At 40.2% G+C, this 20,854-nt stretch overlaps 1 protein-coding gene across 8 annotated transcripts in view; it reads right to left on the bottom strand.

Annotated features, from left to right (window-relative positions):
- YAP1 (Yes1 associated transcriptional regulator) overlaps positions 1 to 20,854 on the bottom strand; it is a 151,736-nt gene that overhangs the window by 66,829 nt on the left and 64,053 nt on the right. For 4 of the 8 annotated variants that reach the window (XM_077808513.1, XM_077808530.1, XM_077808522.1 and 1 more), the window contains exons 3-4: positions 20,535 to 20,650; positions 11,205 to 11,318 (exon numbers count right to left, since the gene is read on the bottom strand). In XM_077808513.1, coding sequence (XP_077664639.1) covers positions 11,205 to 11,318; positions 20,535 to 20,650 — 230 coding nt within the window. The remainder of the gene's footprint in view (positions 1 to 11,204; positions 11,319 to 20,534; positions 20,651 to 20,854) is intronic. The other 4 variants (XM_077808548.1, XM_077808566.1, XM_077808557.1 and 1 more) reach the window with 1 other exon arrangement.

Genomic DNA, 20,854 nt, shown 5'->3' with positions numbered 1-20,854 from the left:
ATCTGAAGCTCAAAGAAAATCACTAAAAGTTTTGTAACGTTTTAGGTAGCACCATTTCGTAACGAACACGATATATAAGATTGCACTCCACAGCCTTGCTCTCAGAAACAGTACTGAACATGAATGAAGCTACTACAGCTTTCTACCCTCCTGTTGTAGTTACGGTGTAAAAGTTATATACATAATTGAAGCAATACTATTAAATACTAACAATCTCAGTGAGAGTCATGCACCCTCAATCTCCTTCCCAATCCAAGGTCACTGTCTTGTTCTAAAACGTGCAAAGCTGCTGTCCACACACATTTGGTACTGATACAAATACTTCTGTTAGGGGTGTGATTTTTTTAACCTAAATAGTTATACTGGTACAGTCCCCAGTGTGGATGCAGTTACAACAGTAAAACAGTGTAGCTTATTCCCCTTCTCATACAGAAATAGCTATTCTGACAAATTTCAGAGTAACAGCCGTGTTAGTCTGTATTCGCAAAAAGAAAAGGAGTACTTGTGGCACCTTAGAGACTAACCAATTTATTTGAGCATGAGCTTTCGTGAGCTACAGCTCACTTCATCAGATGTATACCGTGGAAACTGCAGCAGACTTTATATATACACAGAGAATATGAAACAATACCTCCTCCCACCCCACTGTCCTGCTGGTAATAGCTTATCTAAAGTAATCGTCAGGTTAGGCCATTTCCAGCACAAATCCAGGTTTTCTCACCCTCCACCCCCCCACACAAATTCACTCTCCTGCTGGTGATAGCCCATCCAAAGTGACAACTCTTTACACAATGTGCATGATAATGAAGTTAGGCCATTTCCTGCACAAATCCAGGTTCTCTCACTCCCTCACCCCCCTCCAAAAACCACCCCCATACACACACAGACTCACTCTCCTGCTGGTAATAGCTCGTCCAAACTGACCACTCTCCAAGTTTAAATCCAAGTTAAACCAGAACATCTGGGGGAGGGGGGGGTAGGAAAAAACAAGAGGAAATAGGCTACCTTGCATAATGACTTAGCCACTCCCAGTCTCTATTTAAGCCTAAACTAATAGTATCCAATTTGCAAATGAATTCCAATTCAGCAGTTTCTCGCTGGAGTCTGGATTTGAAGTTTTTTTGTTTTAAGATAGAGACCTTCATGTCTGTGATTGCGTGACCAGAGAGATTTGAAGTGTTCTCCGACTGGTTTATGAATGTTATAATTCTTGACATCTGATTTGTGTCCATTTATTCTTTTACGTAGAGACTGTCCAGTTTGACCAATGTACATGGGAGAGGGGCATTGCTGGCACATGATGGCATAAATCACATTGGTGGATGTGCAGGTGAACGAGCCTCTGATAGTGTGGCTGATGTTATCATGCCCTGTGATGGTGTCCCCTGAATAGATATGTGGGCACAATTGGCAACGGGCTTTGTTGCAAGGATAAGTTCCTGGGTTAGTGGTTCTGTTGTGTGGTATGTGGTTGTTGGTGAGTATTTGCTTCAGGTTGCGGGGCTGTCTGTAGGCCAGTCCTTGCCTACAGACAGCCCCGCAACCTGAAGCAAATACTCACCAACAACCACATACCACACAACAGAACCACTAACCCAGGAACTTATCCTTGCAACAAAGCCCGTTGCCAATTGTGCCCACATATCTATTCAGGGGACACCATCACAGGGCATGATAACATCAGCCACACTATCAGAGGCTCGTTCACCTGCACATCCACCAATGTGATTTATGCCATCATGTGCCAGCAATGCCCCTCTGCCATGTACATTGGTCAAACTGGACAGTCTCTACGTAAAAGAATAAATGGACACAAATCAGATGTCAAGAATTATAACATTCATAAACCAGTCGGAGAACACTTCAAATCTCTCTGGTCACGCAATCACAGACATGAAGGTCTCTATCTTAAAACAAAAAAACTTCAAATCCAGACTCCAGCGAGAAACTGCTGAATTGGAATTCATTTGCAAATTGGATACTATTAGTTTAGGCTTAAATAGAGACTGGGAGTGGCTAAGTCATTATGCAAGGTAGCCTATTTCCTCTTGTTTTTTCCTACCCCCCCCTCCCCCAGATGTTCTGGTTTAACTTGGATTTAAACTTGGAGAGTGGTCAGTTTGGACGAGCTATTACCAGCAGGAGAGTGAGTCTGTGTGTGTATGGGGGTGGTTTTTGGAGGGGGGTGAGGGAGTGAGAGAACCTGGATTTGTGCAGGAAATGGCCTAACTTCATTATCATGCACATTGTGTAAAGAGTTGTCACTTTGGATGGGCTATCACCAGCAGGAGAGTGAATTTGTGTGGGGGGGTGGAGGGTGAGAAAACCTGGATTTGTGCTGGAAATGGCCTAACCTGACGATTACTTTAGATAAGCTATTACCAGCAGGACAGTGGGGTGGGAGGAGGTATTGTTTCATATTCTCTGTGTATATATAAAGTCTGCTGCAGTTTCCACGGTATACATCTGATGAAGTGAGCTGTAGCTCACGAAAGCTCATGCTCAAATAAATTGGTTAGTCTCTAAGGTGCCACAAGTCCTCCTTTTCTTTATTCTGACAAAGTACTTTTATATACCTAACACTACAGCCACACTAAGGGCATACAGTTATATCAGTGTGGCAGCTGGGGCTGCTCTGTAGTGCCCCCCCGGGCCAAGTACGGTACTAGAGGCATTTCCTGCTGTAGTCCATAAGTTTTGGTCACCTGCTTGAAGTGGGGTGGCCTGCGTCATAGGATTGGCATGAGCCTCTAAACAGTTAAGTAACAAAATAATCAGATCAGAATTTATTTAATGGCATAGACAGCCAAACAAAACTCAAATGCAAGCATTCAGTTAAAGCTCTTGGGGGCAAGGCCCTGACCTCCTCCGTCCCAGTCTCACCTAGCATTACCCTCAGAAGCAGAAATCAAGCCTTCTTAAGTAGGCTGGTATCTCCTCATTGGTAAGTGTCTCCTCTTGGCCCTTCTAGGCCTCTGGAGGAATAAGGGTATGTCTGTGCTGCAGCTGTGTCACCGGAGTGCCATAGTGTAGATACTTCGTACATCAAGGGCTCGGGTTTTGCCATTGATGTAGTTAATCCATCTGCCAGAGGCAGTAGCTAGGTCAACAGAAGAATTCTTCCATTGACCTAGCCACGTGTCCATCAGGGGTTAGGTTGACCTAACTATGGCACTTAGAGTGAAAAAATTTTCACAGCCGAGTGACTTAGCTAAGTTGATCAAATTTTTAAGTGTAGCCTGGGCTTAAGTCTTGTTGGTAGCCAGTCTGAATAGGTTTACCTTGTGCAGAGGCATCAGGATGGTGAGGCATTCAGCAGGGGGCAGACAAGTACTGACAGACAAAGCCACAATTCATAGTTACAGTGGTGCAACTTGTGTGTGTAGACAAGGCCCTTAGTGAATCTGAGACACCTACTTTCTATCATTTGCCAAACCTTGCATATCTATCTCTACACCCACACCCACACACACATATATATACACACACACACACACTTTTCTCTTGCCACATGAAAAGTTTTTTTATAAAACAATTGTCTAAGCATGATATAATGGGGCAAATACCAGCCTACCCATCTATACTGGGAAAATGGGCCTCTTGGACTACTAGAATACTTTGAGCATGCCAACAAAAAATGAACAGTGAGAAGAAAACCAGTAAACATTTATTTGGATTTTAAAAGCATTTGACAAAATTTCTAACATGAGGCTATAAGGAAACTAAGGAGTTGGGAGGTACAATTCTGCCAGACTGGAAACTGGTTTAAGGTTTGTATATATGAAAAAAATAGTATCAGTTTAACTTCAAGTGCTATTTTAAATGAAAATTAGTTAAACTGGTCCAAAAGGCTGTAGGGACACTTATAATGGCTTAAACTCAGGTTTATTTTGGTTTAGTCTACCAATTACGAATACTCAAAGAGTCAGATTATTTCTATAGCTGTTTCATTAATATTTCTGTTATAAAATATTCAAGATATTTCATTTTATCTTGTCCTCAAAGTATCAGGCAAAAATGAAAACACAAAACAAACAAAAGGTTCGTGGTTCCTCAGGAACACAGACCAGGATATCAATTACCAGCAATGGATGCACCAATATCACTGGCTGAGGAATCTGCTTTAGAATTCACTAATAGGAAACAGCATATTTTTATTAATATGTATATATTCTATATTGTGTATTTTGCACAACTCTCTCAGATTTAATGATCTCTTCAAATAATCCTTTCCTTTTACACAGAAATAAATAGACCTTTAAAATGTGCAAGAAAGGAAATGTTATTTTGCTTTTAATGAAGAAAAAAAGAGTATGCATTTACTATTATTAGGAGACGCAGGAAAAGAAGATTGTTGACCAGTAACTTTGTTTCTCAGAATGTGTTACCTCTTCTGCAGATCCACAAAGATGTTACTTGCTCTAACATAAGACACCGATTTATGGAAAATAGTAACACTGTTAGGGGACACAGATTCACTGAGCAGCATAATCAATCATCTTTTCTGCATTCAAACTATGTAATCTGGCTTTGCCTGATAGATCATGAGGCTTTGGAAAAGACAGACAGCAAAAATAAAAACCCAAGACCACCTTAAGTTAAAGGTTTTAGATAAGTCACAATTCCACTTTGTTTTTATGAAACACTGTCAAGAAGGTTTGCAATACAGGCTGTAGCTAAAACAATCCTGACAGATGTCCGTAGCCTCTGTTTGCCAGAAGCTCGGAATGGGTGACGGGATGGATCACCTGATGATTACCTGTTCTGTTCATTCCCTCTGGGGCACCTGGCATTGGCCACTGTCAGAAGACAAGATACTGGGCTAGATGGACATTTGGTTTGACCAAATATGGCTGTTCTTATGTTTTCCCTTCATCAAAAGATGGAGACTCCCAAACGTTCAAAAGGGGCTTCCATAAACCCACTGAGAACCAGCTATAAATCCCACAAGCCAGGCTAGTGTTACCTCCAGTCCAATATCATATCTATAACTGTAGACAGTAGCAGCTATTTTAGAAATACAAATGCTGAAGCAGTCAATTATGGGATAACTTGCCCCCAAGGAAAGTTTCCTCCTAACCCACAGAAATTGGAGATTGGCTGATATATAAAAACTCAAGCTTTGAAGTCATTCCAAAGCTTTTTTAAAATATTCATTAATTTAAATCTGGATATTCTTGTTATTCATAAATACCTAATCTAAACCTATCTGAATCCTAAACTTTCTGTCTCACTGATACCCTCTGACAATAAGTGTCACAAACTGATATTTCCTTTTACCAGTTTTGAATTTGCTCCTCTCAATGTTATTAAAAGATGGGGGGGGAGGGGAAGAAAACCCCAATCTAATTTTTGTATTCATTATTTTGTAAGCTTTTATCCCCTCTTATTAATTTCCTTTCTAAGGTAAACTACTCCACTCTCTTCAATCCCTCTGCCATGTTCCTAATCATTGTGGCAGCATGCTTCTGAAACACCCCCTCCCTCAATCTTTCTTGGCAGGGGGTGACCAGAACTGAACGCACTATTCCAAGTGAGGGAATACCACTGAGCTATCTAATGGCATAGTGTTTTTCTGTGTTATTCTCCATCCTGTTCCTTATGGCGTACCCTATTCCTGCCAGCAGTGGCAGGGTGTGTGCTCCATAGTGAGAGACGCGGCTATTTGTCAGCATACTCACTCTGCAGCAAGATGGCAAAGGCCACCAAGAGCAGGGCACACACTGCCACCATGCCAAGCCCACGAACAGCAGCAGATCATCCAGAGGCAACCAAGCCAACCTGAGCCTGAGAGCATCAGGTTGTTTTCTGACCCGACCGTAACACAGGTAGTTAGGTCCCATTGAGCTAGGGTCAGATTGTAGGGCTTTATTCTAGATGCCAACACATAGACTCCCACATGAAACTGTCAAGTGGAAGCCAACTGGAGTGAGGCAATAAGGGCAGAGACTGGGATCAGGACCTCTGAAATGTAAGAGATCCAGGATACCTTAGACAGACCAAGAAGCTAATGGATGATTTCTGATAGTTTTTTCATTTTTTCCAAGTACAACATCTGTCTTTGACATGAACAGATTAGTATCCTCTGAGAGCAAAGTATCTTTGCCTGCACTTTAGAAGACAGTCCTGACATCTGCAGCCAAAACATCTCCAAACTGCCGCCATTCCCAGAGACCAGGTTCCAAAGTCAAAAATGTTATATGAGGCTCTTAAAAAGTAATACCATCACACCAACTTCTCTTCTTTGATGGTGGACAAAAGCTCAAATATTTTCCCTCCCAGGCATCCATTCGACTCATGCAGAAAATTTAACCTGTAAGACATAATTGTAGTGGCTCACAAGAGCCTAACAGTTGGCTGGCCTTAAAGAAATCCAGAAATATGCTTTCTTCACCACTTGATCCAAGTTCTTAAGATTCCCTGCCCACAGGAGCATAAAAAAGATCTCTGAAAGGCCTAGATCCTTGTGAGGCCACAAATATTGTGAAGGAGACCAGGGAAGAATGCTTAAAAAGTAGTTTAAAGTATCTGGTACAAAAGGTGTTTCCTGGAAACTCATAGCACTACAGCTGGATGAGTCCATAGCTCCTTCATTCACTTTACAAGCCCTAAATGTACTGGAAAAGCAGTTCTGCCTGAACACACTTATGTGATTTGCTTTCCCCGTAGATGAGATGAATATCAGGAAACCGAACTATCCTAACCTACCAGATCCTACATTTTTTTCATTTCTCCCAGAGGAGAATCATCCAAGGACAATGGTGAAGACTGAGAAACCTGTTCTTAACAGTCAGTCCTTAGTAATGCAGAATCTGGGAACCTTTCATGGTGAGAGAGAAAACACTCCACCAATGATCTAGAACACTTGGAAAAAATTATTTAAACGTATGGTCAGTCTGATCCTGTATCTCTTTTACTAAAACAGCCTCTGGAAAAAGAACATGAAACACGAGGAGCTGGAGTCCAAATTGCCACAATCCCAGGCAAAGCCTATAACTGCCTAGCAGCACACAGACAGGTAGGATGGCCAGACCAAGGAGTATCATTATCAGAAGATCTATACCCTACAGATACAATCATACTCTTCTCATAAACTCCTTCCATTTTCCTGAAAATAGAGGTCTTGGAACTTAAATCCAAGGTATCAACTATCCTGTGAGAAAGATGTTTCTGCAGGAGACACTAATGGAGGACTCATGACTGAGGACTGACCCTACAAATCCCACTGTGCATATGCAGAGGCCCCAAAGAAGGGTAAGTGCCTTACTAGTGCAAAGGATCCTACTGTTCCAGGTCTGAGGAAGGCCTAATTCCTTTGGTCATGCATAATCTGAAATGACTGCCTATGGTGAGGCATGAAAAGACCCTTCCCTCATATCTGGCACTTTTGTAAGTTTAGATGATTGGCCTTTGTCTTACTCAGATCCTCACCATGCTTATGACTGTTCAGAAGCTGTGGACACTGGCTCTGAGGACTAAGATCCAAGTCCAGACAACAGCATTTTGTCACAGTGATAGATCTGAAGACCTCAAATCCAACAATTAAAAGACCTTATACCAGAGTCTCAGATACTCCAGTGTCATATCCAAGGTTCTTCTCTTGGATTTGGAGCCTTTAGATTTTAGAACTGACTCACTCAGTCCTGGGGTATTGTTTCAAGGTAATTTCTCTTCAATCCGTTCGCCTTTGCAGACTGCTCTCAAACTGTGCTTCTTTCCAGGCTGGCATGAGGCATAAACACAGTGCAAGTCTCAAAGCCACAGGATAAATACCCCTTGCCCAAACCCTTTGGACAGTAGGACTTTTGTTTGAGATGGGTTTTCAAGCCTATCCTCCACTCCTGCTCAGCTGTGCCAGGAACCAAGTCGCAAGGCAACTTGGACAAGATCCCTATGAACTCTTGAATAAAAGCAGTAACTGAAAACACCACCACCAACAAAACCGCACCTTATTTAACTATTAGCAAAACTTCAAACTGATGAGGACAAAGGAAAATAGGGAAATGGATATCGACTTCCTGAGCACACTGGCTGGTAGAAGAGAGAAACTCAGCAACAGCTAGTGTCTTTCATGCCATCTGTCCCACAACATTGAAACTGAGGGGCAGACCACATACGATCTATTATGTTCCGCAGCTCATGTGGTGAGGGATCTGCAGAGGCAACATCAAGAAAGTGAACTGAATGTATCTTTACTGTTATTACTTTTAAAAAAAGAAAAAGGTGACGCCAATAGAAAATTGTCATTACAGTGAAATTTCCCCTTATGTTTAGGGATCTGAAGATGAATCTATCTAGAGTAGCTTGTTTCAAGTGTTAATATTCAACAATGAATGGAAACCAAGCCCTCAGTGGAAAGATTTAGGCTACAAAAGGCCATGGCAGTCTTCAGAAATAAACACGATTTTCAACTCCTACTGATCACTGAAAGGTAAGCTTTTGAATCAATCAAACTTGATTAATCAAATCAGCATTTACTAAAGATCTGCACATGACAAAGTAAAATAAACATCAGGCACAGTAAGTTACCTCTGTCAACAAAACTATGAGCTGAAGAAGAGCTCTGTGTAAGCTCAAAAGCTTGTCTCTCTCACCAACTGAAGTTAGTCCAATAAAAGATATTACCTCACCTACCTGGTCTCTCTAACAAAACTATAGTACGTACACTGCCGGAGTGGCCTGGAGGAGGTCATATTGGAAAAGGGAACAAGAATAAGATTTTGTACTTTCTTGGCACAGATGATAAAAACGTAAACCGCAATAGAATGTGAAGTTGTACACATTTCAAGGAAAACTCCTTCAAGCTCAACAGCAGCTAGCAGCCTGTCTCTATTTGCCGTCACTCTAGATCAGAGGAGCTCACATGGTTTTTTCTCTCTCCCCACCCCCCTTTCCTGCCCCCTTCAGTTACACTTGAGCTCTTTGACTGAAAAGGTCTGGAACAGATTAAAAGTCCAACCACAAAATAAAAAGCCTTGGCACATACTCAATCCTGTCTGGGATACACATACACAGTGGGCCCAAAAAGGGAAACTATGCAGTAAGAAACCCTTATGCAATCTTTTGGACATTTCTGTCCTTTTTCAGTTTAACTGCCAGAGCCATAACATTTTATGGATCTTCAGTATGCTCAAGACAAGTAGTTCCACCCTACTATTGAGACAGTACTATTTACGGGAGTTGAAATTAGTTCTTAGAAATTAGATGCATCTTACCTAAAAAGATTTTTTCTCTTTTAATTCTAGCTGGCTGACCCAAGCTCTTATAATTCAAAACTGTAAAACAATACATGGAAGAAGAGCAAAATACATTTCCTGTGTGATTACTTAAGTAAACATAATTGGCATCCCTCTTTATATTGTAAAAGGCAACGCTTTTTCTAAATAACTACTTCCTGTTTCAAACACAGATTACTATTCATATATTAAGTAGATTCTGAAGTTCAAATGACTAATACTGCTTTCAAAACACACTAATAGGACTGCAACTCAGAAGGCTAGTATTAAGGGCAATATGGATAGATCTGCCAAAGATGACAAATCTCCCATATATGCCCCACCTTTGACTCAGGTTGCACAGTGGTTCAACCTGTTTACAAGCTAGTCAGCAGCTTATAAACAAATTGTAATAATTCTGTGGTTTTCATAAGAACAGACGGATATTTATATTTAAACATTTAGGACTACACAGTTGAAAAAAAACAAACTGAAATTTCTAGCAGCCATTTTAAAATAAAAGTGAAGTGCTGAGTTTGAGTTTTCCACTATAGTGTTTATATGGCATTCATGGAGTTAATGACTCTCCCAAAAGGGGCCCACAATTGTTGTTAGGTCAACCCCTGTAAAGCTTCAAAGGCTTTGTATCCCCTCAGCCTGACCTACCCAGTGATCTGCACACTGTTTTCATTTAGTTGCACTGAGTCCAAGACTAAAGCTTGAAAACCACAATGATCTGCTCTCTTTTTTATGACAGGTTTCAGAGTTTTTATACAGGTTTTTCCATAGCTCTGAAAAAAATACCTCACAAATCCACCCAAAGGAGCTGAAAATAGTGAATTATCTGGATAACAAATCAAGGAAAAGCTATTGTACCTATTAAAATTTGTAGACTTTTTGTAAAGTATCATGACTTTGTACCGGAAACAAAAACAAAACAAAATACCCGAAGTACCTTAATGCTAAAACATGACTTGAGAAAATTATTACAATTCTGTACAGCTCAATGACCATTTGTATGATGCAGCTAGACTAGATCTGTGATTTCCACAATCCACTGTACTCTGTAGCTATATTCCATTATTGCAGTGGTGTTCAAACTGAGGTACATGAGCTCTCATCAGGGGGTACCTGAGAAAAATCCTGTAATGGCAGACAACTCATCGTGTTATCCCTTAGAGGCCTCCTTCCCGCCCTCTCTTCTCCCCGCCCCACGCCACCTCCCATTTTCATAGGTATATTATAACTGTCTCAGATGGAGGTATGTGGTAGACTTTGGAAAGTGATACTTAGGCTAAAAAGGTTGAAAAGTTTGTAACATTCTCTTATTGTATGCCTGAAAATTAACATTACCAAAAAAAAGTGAAAGATTAGTTCCTCTAATTTAAAAAGATTTTAATAATTTTATTGTCACGAAAATAATAACCGATGAGTATTTTCCATGCCTCAAATAACAGATTTTGATACAAGCAACACTATCACATATTTCTCTCAATACTGTTTAAAAACGGACACCTTTAACATGATCATCACTGTAGCAAGCTGGAATTATAAGCTGGTGTGTGATTCAAATGGATTTTGACAGCATGAGGATTATTATTAATGAGCTCGTTAGGATATCATAATGAAGGTAAATATTTCTTTTGGAAGCATCATTTTAGCTGGTAAAGATTTGCAATTGTGGGAGAACAGAGAGCCTGGATCAAATGTTTTATTCTGGTAAAGTAATTCCTGAATGCCACAAAAGTTGGGAGCCCTATGAAGCAACTGGTGAAGTCCTGACCTCTGGCATCAAAGATTTAGATGAGAGAGAGAATATGAATTTATACTTATTTTTTAAAGGATATAATTAGGGTGTATGTGATTCAAATCAAAGTATTTTATCTTACTGCTAAAAATATTCCAAAGTTTGCCTGCGAAATGAAAATTTCTAAAGTGAACTGAAACTAAAGTGAATAAAAAAAATTCTTAAGTGAGATGAACTTTTACCAAAGCGTGGGTCAAGCCTTGGGTCTAGCCAAGATGTGGTCTTGTTCTTATGGTTTATGTAGTAAATTTCTCCATCCTGGGTCATGGCTTGTTCCCATCCATCAGGGAGTGGGCCTGCAATATAGAAGGAAGGAATTCATAGTAGGCTCTTGTTTGCTCCAGCTCAAAAATAGCTCTAAATAAAAAAAAAAATCCCAACATTTTACATGTAAAACAGTACATGAAACAAATAGTTTCAAGCTCATGTCTAACAGTCCTGGGAGGAGGGCAGAGAAGGGGGGATGAAGAAATCATACAAATGATATCATAAAGCATTTCTGCCATTTTATTAAAAATCTGGAGTTTGATTTTATAACTTTTGTGTCTTTTAATAGGTTTTGGCGCTTAATCCTTTGCTAGGGTCCATTAAGGGGAAAGGAATTTTAGGATACAAAACCAGCAATAAGTCGAGCCTGCCAGAATGAAACCAGTATGAGCACCTGAAATTGTAGCAGGGTAGGAAGTAATTCTCTCCCTCTAACGGTGAAAGTTCATCTGGTAAGTAAGATTCAGCAACAGCATGAAACTGACATGATTCTTCTGAAGTTTTATTTTGCTGCTCCTCCAACATAAGCAGCAGAGCAAAATTTACTGGAATCATCCCCCACCACTGTGAAAGTGCTATGGGACGTAGCAGATACAAGGCATGATACTGCAGGGAGCGAGGGAGACAAAAAGTGATGAGAAAGTGGAGGAAGAGCAAATAAATAAGAAATACCACAAATGCACAGAGGCTGAAGGAGAAAGGATGGGTTATGCTATGCCCCACTCCCAGCAGGTAGGCCTGTACGTGTTATCTCAAAATCTCCCCTGTAGCAGAATTCAGGGGCTATGCCTGAATGAGGAAACATGAGGGTCTTCTCTGGCCCCTCATCTACCAAATGACCTGCAAGATATGGGGTGGGGAGTTGCCACTAGAACACTGCTCCTGAATGCTACTTATTCTCACTTATAGTTTATCATGTCGTTGTCGTCGTCCTCCCACCCAATCATTCATCTGTATTTTCTTTAGACAGACTGTAAGCTCTTTGAGGTGGGACTGTGTCGTCCTCTGCCTTTGTAAATTACCTGCCACGTGTTGGGACATAAATATATTTAACTAAGGGTGGGACTTTTTGTATCAGTGATTTAGATACTTGAAAAACACCATCCTTATTGCTTTGGATTTAAGCAATAAAAAGGGGCGCCTATACAAGGTTCTTGGTGCCTCCGCCACAAGTACCAAGAAGATAGATAAAATTAAACAGAACTTCCTTCAACAGCCATCAGGCTCTTCTTCCCCTCCTCTTCAATCTAACATGCAACAAAATGCCAATAAGAACAATCTACAAAGGTTGGCTGGTCAGTGTTTGGCTAAGTTTTTAGAAGTCTTATATAGTACAGAACCGACTGGTATGTACACACAAATCACTCTAAACTTACAAGGCAGGTAGGTGAAATCACACAAAAAACTAGTATTTATTTTATCAGTTTAACACTGGAATAATCCTTCCCTATCGTTTTGTTTTAGACTCCTGTTACTGCTGAAAGTTACAGTTGTGGGAAAATAGATTTTTGCTTAATCTTAAAAGAACTGTTCTTGAGAATTTTTAAAGAATAAATTAATATTTATTTGCACACAGAGGCCTCAATCAGAATCAGGCCTACATTGTGCTAGGTGCTGTTAAAATACATAGGAATTGTCTCTGACCCAGGCAGCTTCCATTTAAACTATGTTTCTGCTTTAAATTCCTGCATTCTGGTGCCAACTGGCTGCTCTGCACCTCCTTCTCTGTAGAATCCTGCATGGATACCTGCAGATTTTCAGGATTTAGATATAAAATTTGGATCTGCATCCATCTACGATCCACAAACATGGTGCACAGATGTGAAGAGGATATCTGCAGATTAGCAGGGCTCTACTTCTCTGGACAGGAAGGTGGACTTTCCACTACTGGAGATATGGCTCCAAGACTGCCTCCTTTCAGAAGAAACCTCCCCCAAACACACTGACCTCAGCAACTAGCTATACACACAAAACGTGTAAACCAAGTAACTAGATAATTATATATAACACAAAGCTGCTCAGTCTTCCTCATGAGCTACTGGTGGAGATGCACCACTTCCAAAAACTGTTTACAGATGTGAAAATACCCATGTCTACTGTTAATGGGATTTGTGCACCAGAATTCTGAAGCCCAAGGAATTAACCTGTCTGCTAGGGTCAGATCACATAAGAAGTCTGTAGCAGTGTAGAGAACTGGAAACAGGTCTCAAGTCCCAGACTAACACCATCACCACTGAACTAACCTTGCTCTCCCCACATCTAAGACCATCAGAACATAAGACCTTAAGAATGGACATACTGGGTCAGACCAAAAGTCCACATTTAGCCCAGTATCCTGGCTTCCGACAGTGGCCAATGCCAGGTGCTTCAGAAGGAATGAACAGAACAGCTAATCATCAAGTGATCCATCCCCTATCGCTCATTCCCAGCTTCTGGCAAACAGGCTACAGACACCATCCCTGCACACCCTGGCTAATAGCCATTGATGGACCTATCCTCCATGAACTTATCTAGTTCTTTTTTTAACCCTGTTATAGTCTCAGCCTTCACAACATCCTCTAGCAAAGAGTTCCACAGGTTGACTGTGTGCTGTGTGAAGAAATACTTACTTTTGTTTGTTTTAAACCTGCTGCCTATTAATTTCATTTGGTGACCCATAGTTCTTGTGTTGTGAAGTGTAAATAACACTTCCTTATTTACTTTCTCCACACCAGTCACCTCTTAATCCATGCATCCCAATGACACCAGACTCCAGAAAAGGACAATCTCACCTATCCCCTAGTCCCAGAGCCAGGAGATGACAGCTAGACAGGCAAAACCATTCAAATTCAGATGACTATGATGAAGATTAGCGAAAACTCCATGTCCTAATGGATGTAAAGCAAACGTTCTACTGCACTTAAGTGTTTGGGGGCAGGTAGTTCCTAAAAGTAAGATACCCTGGAAGCAAAACTCCAACAGATGGCAGTCCATCTGCCTGTGTGGACCTGAGAGTGAAAATCAGCCCACTAGTCCCAGACCAAGGGAGCCATGAGCAGAATTTCATTTCTAGATTAACAGGATATCCGTGAACAGGGCTTGGGAAAAAAAAAAAAAGAGCTTGCTCACTTAGCTGTAGAGTAGGAAACCTTCCTTGGGAAGTGCCATCAACTTCTGCAGAAAACAAAACTGCTGCTATCTGCTACAGTGCTTTCTTCTCGAGTCTGTAAAAGAGCTCCCATGCCTCTGCTGTTGCTCATAGCTTCGCCACACTGCAGAGCGAAAACTAACCAGAGTCCTGTCTGCGTTCATTGCTGTTTAGTTTTCTGAACAACTGTGAAACTAAACAGAATCATGTCACTTTCATTGTATAGCTGACTGAGCAATAGCAAAGCAAATATTGAGCCACTCACCAGGTGGAAAACTCAAAGGGTGGAGAAGAGGTAGAGCAGCAGACACTCTCACACACACACACACCGGGGGGGTGGGGGGGGGGGAGGGAAGAAGAAGGAGGGGAGGAAGATGACAGACAGAAGACCTGAAGGTGTCAAGTATATTTCCTATATAATTATAGAAGTTCCACTGACTTCAATGGGAGCAGAGTGCTTCTGAAATTCTCACTCATATATATGTGTAGTGTACAGAGTACATATTTCTTTTCCGATGTAGATATTGGCAATTTCAATGACTGCTTTATCCAATATAAAATGTTTGATCACAAACACCTTCCCAATGCAAACAACATCCTGTTGCAATGGAAATGAGCCTTCTTCCTGTTCTATTCATCTTTGTTAACTTTGACACTATCTGGACAAAATTTTCAAAAAACTAGATTCCAATTCCAAACACAAGTTATCCTCTATAGAGAGTATTGAGATTCTGTCCCTGCCCTGAATAACTGAGGGTATAAATTAAGGAAACACAGAACATGTAGTTGCCAGAAGGGGTGGAAAAAGAGGACAGAAGGTAGATCAAACAAGTTTTATTAATGTATAGTGAGCAAATCTTACAATGTCTAATTTTTAAATAGAGATGGAGATAGGGCAGGAAGGGAACAAGACATTTCTTCTAAGGGTGATACATACAGCAAGTGGAGGTATGTACATAAATACTTACATCTGCCAACTTGATAACAAGTAAGTAATTAAGACCAAACAGTCCATAAATCCACAATTTGTCAAACTAAAGCAACAGCTAAACTCTAGTAGTAAAAGTCAGCTAATCCAGATAGTGCTATTATAAAACACCTTGAAGGTTTATTTTTAAATAAAAATTTCTGAGCAATTCACAAGGGAGACAGTGGAATAGCTTCTCTTTATAACTATCTATAACCGTCAGCCAGCCAACTATGTGATCCTATCAATCAAAAACTTTTAGGTGCTTCGTAATATCAAATGGTCCAAATCCACCAAGATGTCCAACACTACATGGGAACAGAGTCTAAAAAGATGCACATGGAATAATTTTGTACATCCTTCACCTTTGTTGTTACATGAGAAAAAACAAAACATATTGCAGGGAATTTTTCTTCCCTCACCCCCACTACTTTTCAAATCTCAATCTTCTAGCATGAGACTCTCACCAGAGTCGTAAACCTTCCATGGCTCAATTTCATGACAAGTTCCCAAAATGAGCAGCACCCCTCTAAATAAATGTAGCCCAACGTATGATGAGCTCTTACACACATTTTTCATAATTTTTCTGATAAGCACATATAATATCCAGTTTTTACAGTGTACACAATATCATGAACTATACGGAGAAAAGGTAAATTTGAAGCTAAAAATGAGCAGGAATCCTCGAGATAAAGGTAGTTGAAATTTACACCCTCCACAGGGCCCTGGTTCATTTGCTGCTATATTACCCACAAGGAGCTATAAACTACATATTTGCTTCTGTCCGCCTCTCTCACATTGCCATTTTCTCGCTAAATTCTAACCTAATTTAACAGTCACTTAAAATGTAGCTTTAAGTTCTGAGGATTTCTACCAAATACCACTAAAGAAAATTAATTCCCGGGGGGGGGGGGGGGGAGGGAGATAAAAGGCAAAAGGAAGGAAACGAGAACACTGATGGAATTGATGGACAGCATTAAAATAAAAAAATCTATTGCCAAATTACATTTGTAATGTCTCTACATGTTTGGCTGAAGAGGGCAAATTGAGTGGCCTGATGGGTAAAATTAATGATTCAAAGGACACAATTATGTTACTTGTACACTTCCTTTGTGCAAAATCTTCCACACCAGTTCTATCGACTATGATAGCATAGAAAACTGACACGGTTATTTTTATTTTGAAATGTATATCTGTCTCTCACTAAGGTGCCTGAGCACCTTATATCACTTTAATAAGAGACTTACCAAAGCTATGCAGCTTTTTCTATAGAACAGTGGTTCCCAACCAGGAGTCTGGAGCCCCCTGGGGGGCCATGAGCAGGTTTCAGGGGGGCCATCAAGTAGGGTCAGCATTAGACTTGCTGGGGCCCAGGGTAGAAAGCCGAAGCCTCACTGCTTGGGGCTGAAGCCCAGGGCTCTGAGCCCTGCCACCTGTGGCTGAAGTTGAAGCCTGAGCAATGTACCTTTGCAGGGGTCCCTGTGGCATGGGGTCCCAGGCAATTGCCCGGCTTGCTATCCCTTAACGCTGGCCCTGGCTTTTATATGCAGAAAACCAGTTGTTATAGCACAGGTGGGCCGTGGAGTTTTTATAGCGTGTTGGCGGGGCAGGGGGCTTCAGAAAGAAAAAGGTTGTAAACATCTGCTGTAGAACTCTCAATCGGTATGTCTTTCAGTGGCACAGCAGAGGAGTCCAGAAACAACTATAAAGACCAATTTCTACTAGTAAATAGACCACATACAAAAACAAGTTATTTCTTCCCATTGTTGATGAGACGGAGAATTTTCTATTACTTCATTTAATCCAATTTGACACAGGAAGATTACATAGATTATTTTGTCTTTAATACTGCAACATCCCTTCCCACCAGTATGGTTCAAGAAATTTAGGCAGGTTACTTGGAACAAGCTCAAACCAGGAAGAGTGCAGCCATCTGCCTAACCATTTTTTTTTTTTTTTTTTTTAAAAAGAGTATTGAGATCTCTGGAACAAGAAGCATTAGATCACATTTCACTGCCAGTAACAATATTCATGCCAGCAAATCCCAACTTTTGGCATCAAGGCATCAAAAAACTTTACTTTCCACCCTTACAAACCAATTCCTGAGGATAACTATTCAAATCAGGAAACTTAAGAAAACTATTCAGATCATTACTACTAGTAATAGTAAATATTTACATTATGGTAGCAACCAAAAAGCTTGAGGTCCCATTGTCCTGTGTGCTGTACTAACACAGAAAAACAATCCTTGCTCCCACAAAGGGAAGATACTTAGCAGTTGCCCATTTCATCCTTTCATTTCCCACTCTCTTTAAGAAAAAAGAAAAGGAGTACTTGTGGCACCTTAGAGACTAACCAATTTATTTGAGCATGAGCAAATAAATTGGTTAGTCTCTAAGGTGCCATAAGTACTCCTTTTCTTTTTGCGAATACAGACTAACACGGCTGTTACTCTGAAACCACTCTCTTTAGTCACACATTTAAGAATGCATTAATTACCAAACTCAGCAACAAAGTAAAAGAACAATGTATATGTGGCAAAATATGAAAGTATAGTTTAAAAAAATCAATTTTAATACATTAGGTACATTAAATCAAATTGGGTTGTCAATAGTAGCATCAATTTACAATGAATGCAGTCCTAGAATTCAATTCTCTCACAATGTACTTTTGTTAAATACAAGAAAATTTTGGAACTATCAACTCTCCAAGCGAATTAAAAGGGTTAAAAAAAAATGTCAGCTGAAGTGTTTACTTGGCATCTCATTTTCTAAGTTCAATAGTCAAACCAGACAAAAATATGATAATCTTTTTTGGTAATACACAAGAACCCTGTGTTAATTTTTACACAGTTTCTTTACAGAGCTGATCAAAATCAGATTTTGGGAGGAGAATTTACTAGACTGATCTACAATGCGGAAAGCCCTATTTAAAAAAAAAAACAGACTAAGTCATGAACATTCATGCACTTGCATTAAACAAGGTTATTTTCCCAGAAGTATGAGACACCAAAGAGAAATGTCAATTTTAGGATAAACTTTAAGTTTGCATTGTGTGCCACTTCACGAATATCGACATCACTTTCTTCCTCTCAATCTCTGCAATAAGGTGAGATGAAAGTCTTTAAAGACAGCTTAAAATACAGAACAGCACAGTTCAGCAGTGAAAATTTAGTTCTCTGGTATAAGCAGAGAGATAAATAAATCAGGGTTGTGATAGTGGGAATGCCTCATTTCTCCCGTTCCCTATTCCTCTGAAGTCTCCAGATAAAGAATCCTGCAGGGGAATCATGTCTGTAACTTTCCCATCATACATTCCATACATTAACGGAAAAGTCATGGCTGAGTTAGATTATCTTTTCAGATAAGAGAAATCTTGGGATTTTTAACTGCACTCAGCCATGACCTCCTTAAATCCATCTAAGATCTCTTCATTTGTTTCGGGGATGGGGGAACTCCGACTGAACTCAGAGTGCTATCCCATCCCATTGCCTCGCCAGCAGTAAGTCAAGACAATGGCTTGACTTGCCTCCCCTTCAAAAGTCACAGCCACAAACTGTTCAATCTCATCTTTTGCCTATTAATCTTTTGCTGCTGTCTGTAGTGTGTAAGCAGCAGCATAAAACAGATACAAACTTGTCTAAGCAGGGAATCAGATGCAGGCTCGTCTAAAAGGGGAATCTCGAGCAGCAGAGGGGATATTTTATCTCTATTTGGCACTGGTGCGACTGCTGCTGGAATAGTGTATGCTTTTCTGGTACCCATAGTTCAAGGAGGATGCAGATAAATTGGAGAAGGTTCAGAGAATAGCCATGAGAATGATTAAAAGATTGGAAAACATGCCTTACTGTGATAGACTCAAGGAGCTCAACCTATTTAGAGTAACAAAAAGAAGGTTAAGGGGTGATTTGGTTACAGTCTGTAAGTATCTACATGGTGACTATATATTTAATAATGGGTTCTTCAATCTAGCGGAGAAAGGTAAAACATAATCCAATGGTTAGAAGTTGAAGCTAGATAAATTCAGACTGGAAATAAGGCACACATTTTTAACAGTGAGCGTAAATAACCACTGAAACAATTTACCAAGGGTTGTGGTGAATTCTCTATCTCTGACAATTTTTAAATCAAGATTGGGTATTTTTCTAAGAGATATACTCTAGGAATTATTTTGGGAAAGTTCAATGGACAGCGTTATTTAGGAAGTCAGAACTAGATGATCAAAATGGTCTCTTCTAGCATTGGAATATATGAATCTATATGCAGAGGACCAAAGAGGCACAAGAATGATCTTGAGGATGTAATGGTGATGAAGAGGCAGACAAAATAAAAATTAGACTTGGAGAGGAAGGAGCAGACAAAACATGAGGAAAGCCACAACAGCTATCACAAATTAGCAATGGGACCAAGATGATTTGCTTGCTCGCTAGAGTAGCAGGGCCAGGGAGCACGTGGAAAATAGTGAATTTTAGCCTATGGGAGTGTGCACCTTGCATTACTCTCGAGTGATGCCCCACAAGCTAGCTGAAAAACCTGTGTTGACAGGCTCCAGGAGAAGCCAAATATGGTACTCCATCAGCTAAAGGAATGGTCACCATGATATGGGAACTTAGGAGTGGAGGAGGAGGAAGGAAAACATTGCATTTCCTCTGCCAAAAGGACTTTTCTTTTTGTGGGGAGATCTTCAAAAACAGATGTGAGAGAAACAGCCAGGTGGGAAGAACAAAATTCAAAAAGGCAGGAGGATATGTGCAAGCACACCTCTGAAGGGGAGAAAAGAAAATAAACAACGTATTTAATATTTAGGAGGAAGATTTAGTTTACCACCTCATCTCTTAAAAAGTTAGTGTCCTCCATTAGAAAGCACAACAAAAATTAAATTACACTTATGCTGATGTTACAAATTCATGTCATCGGTTCAGCTCACGTCATCCAGTTGCTTAAGGCATCAAGATTTATGCATTTACATTTTAAAAAGGAAAGAAATATAATGTTTCTAAATTAGTGGAAAGAAACTAGTAAGGGCAGGGACATTGAGAGGAATTGTACTTTGTTATTGCAGAAGTTGAAATTTTGTCAAAAAGTTGTTCATGCATTTGTAATGCCTTTCTTGGAAATATAAATAGAAAAATATTTATATATGTTTGCTTACCTGATGCTGAATTCATTATGTTCTGTTGCACTGGAGGACTGGTGGGGGCTGTAACATTCATCTGTGAAAGTATCGCCTTCCTAGGGTCTTGCCATGTTGTTGTTTGATCAATGTGACTGAGACAAAACAAAACAGAGTTAGACAGAGTCTCACGTATTCACAACAATGCTGTGCTAGAGTAGACAAAGTCTAAAACAGAGATTAGAAAACCCACACAGCAAAAGCATAATTCAAAACTATTAGCAAAAAACCTTATTCAGTCAGTTTTCCATAGGCCAGATTCTGAAACCTTTGCTCTAGTAAGTAGCACTTTCTCCAGA

The sequence above is a fragment of the Eretmochelys imbricata genome, chromosome 1 (assembly GCF_965152235.1).
Source record: "Eretmochelys imbricata isolate rEreImb1 chromosome 1, rEreImb1.hap1, whole genome shotgun sequence".
NCBI lineage: Eukaryota > Metazoa > Chordata > Testudines > Cheloniidae > Eretmochelys > Eretmochelys imbricata.
The sequence above is the reverse complement of the archived record's forward strand: the minus strand, read 5'-3'. Positions and strand labels throughout refer to the sequence as shown.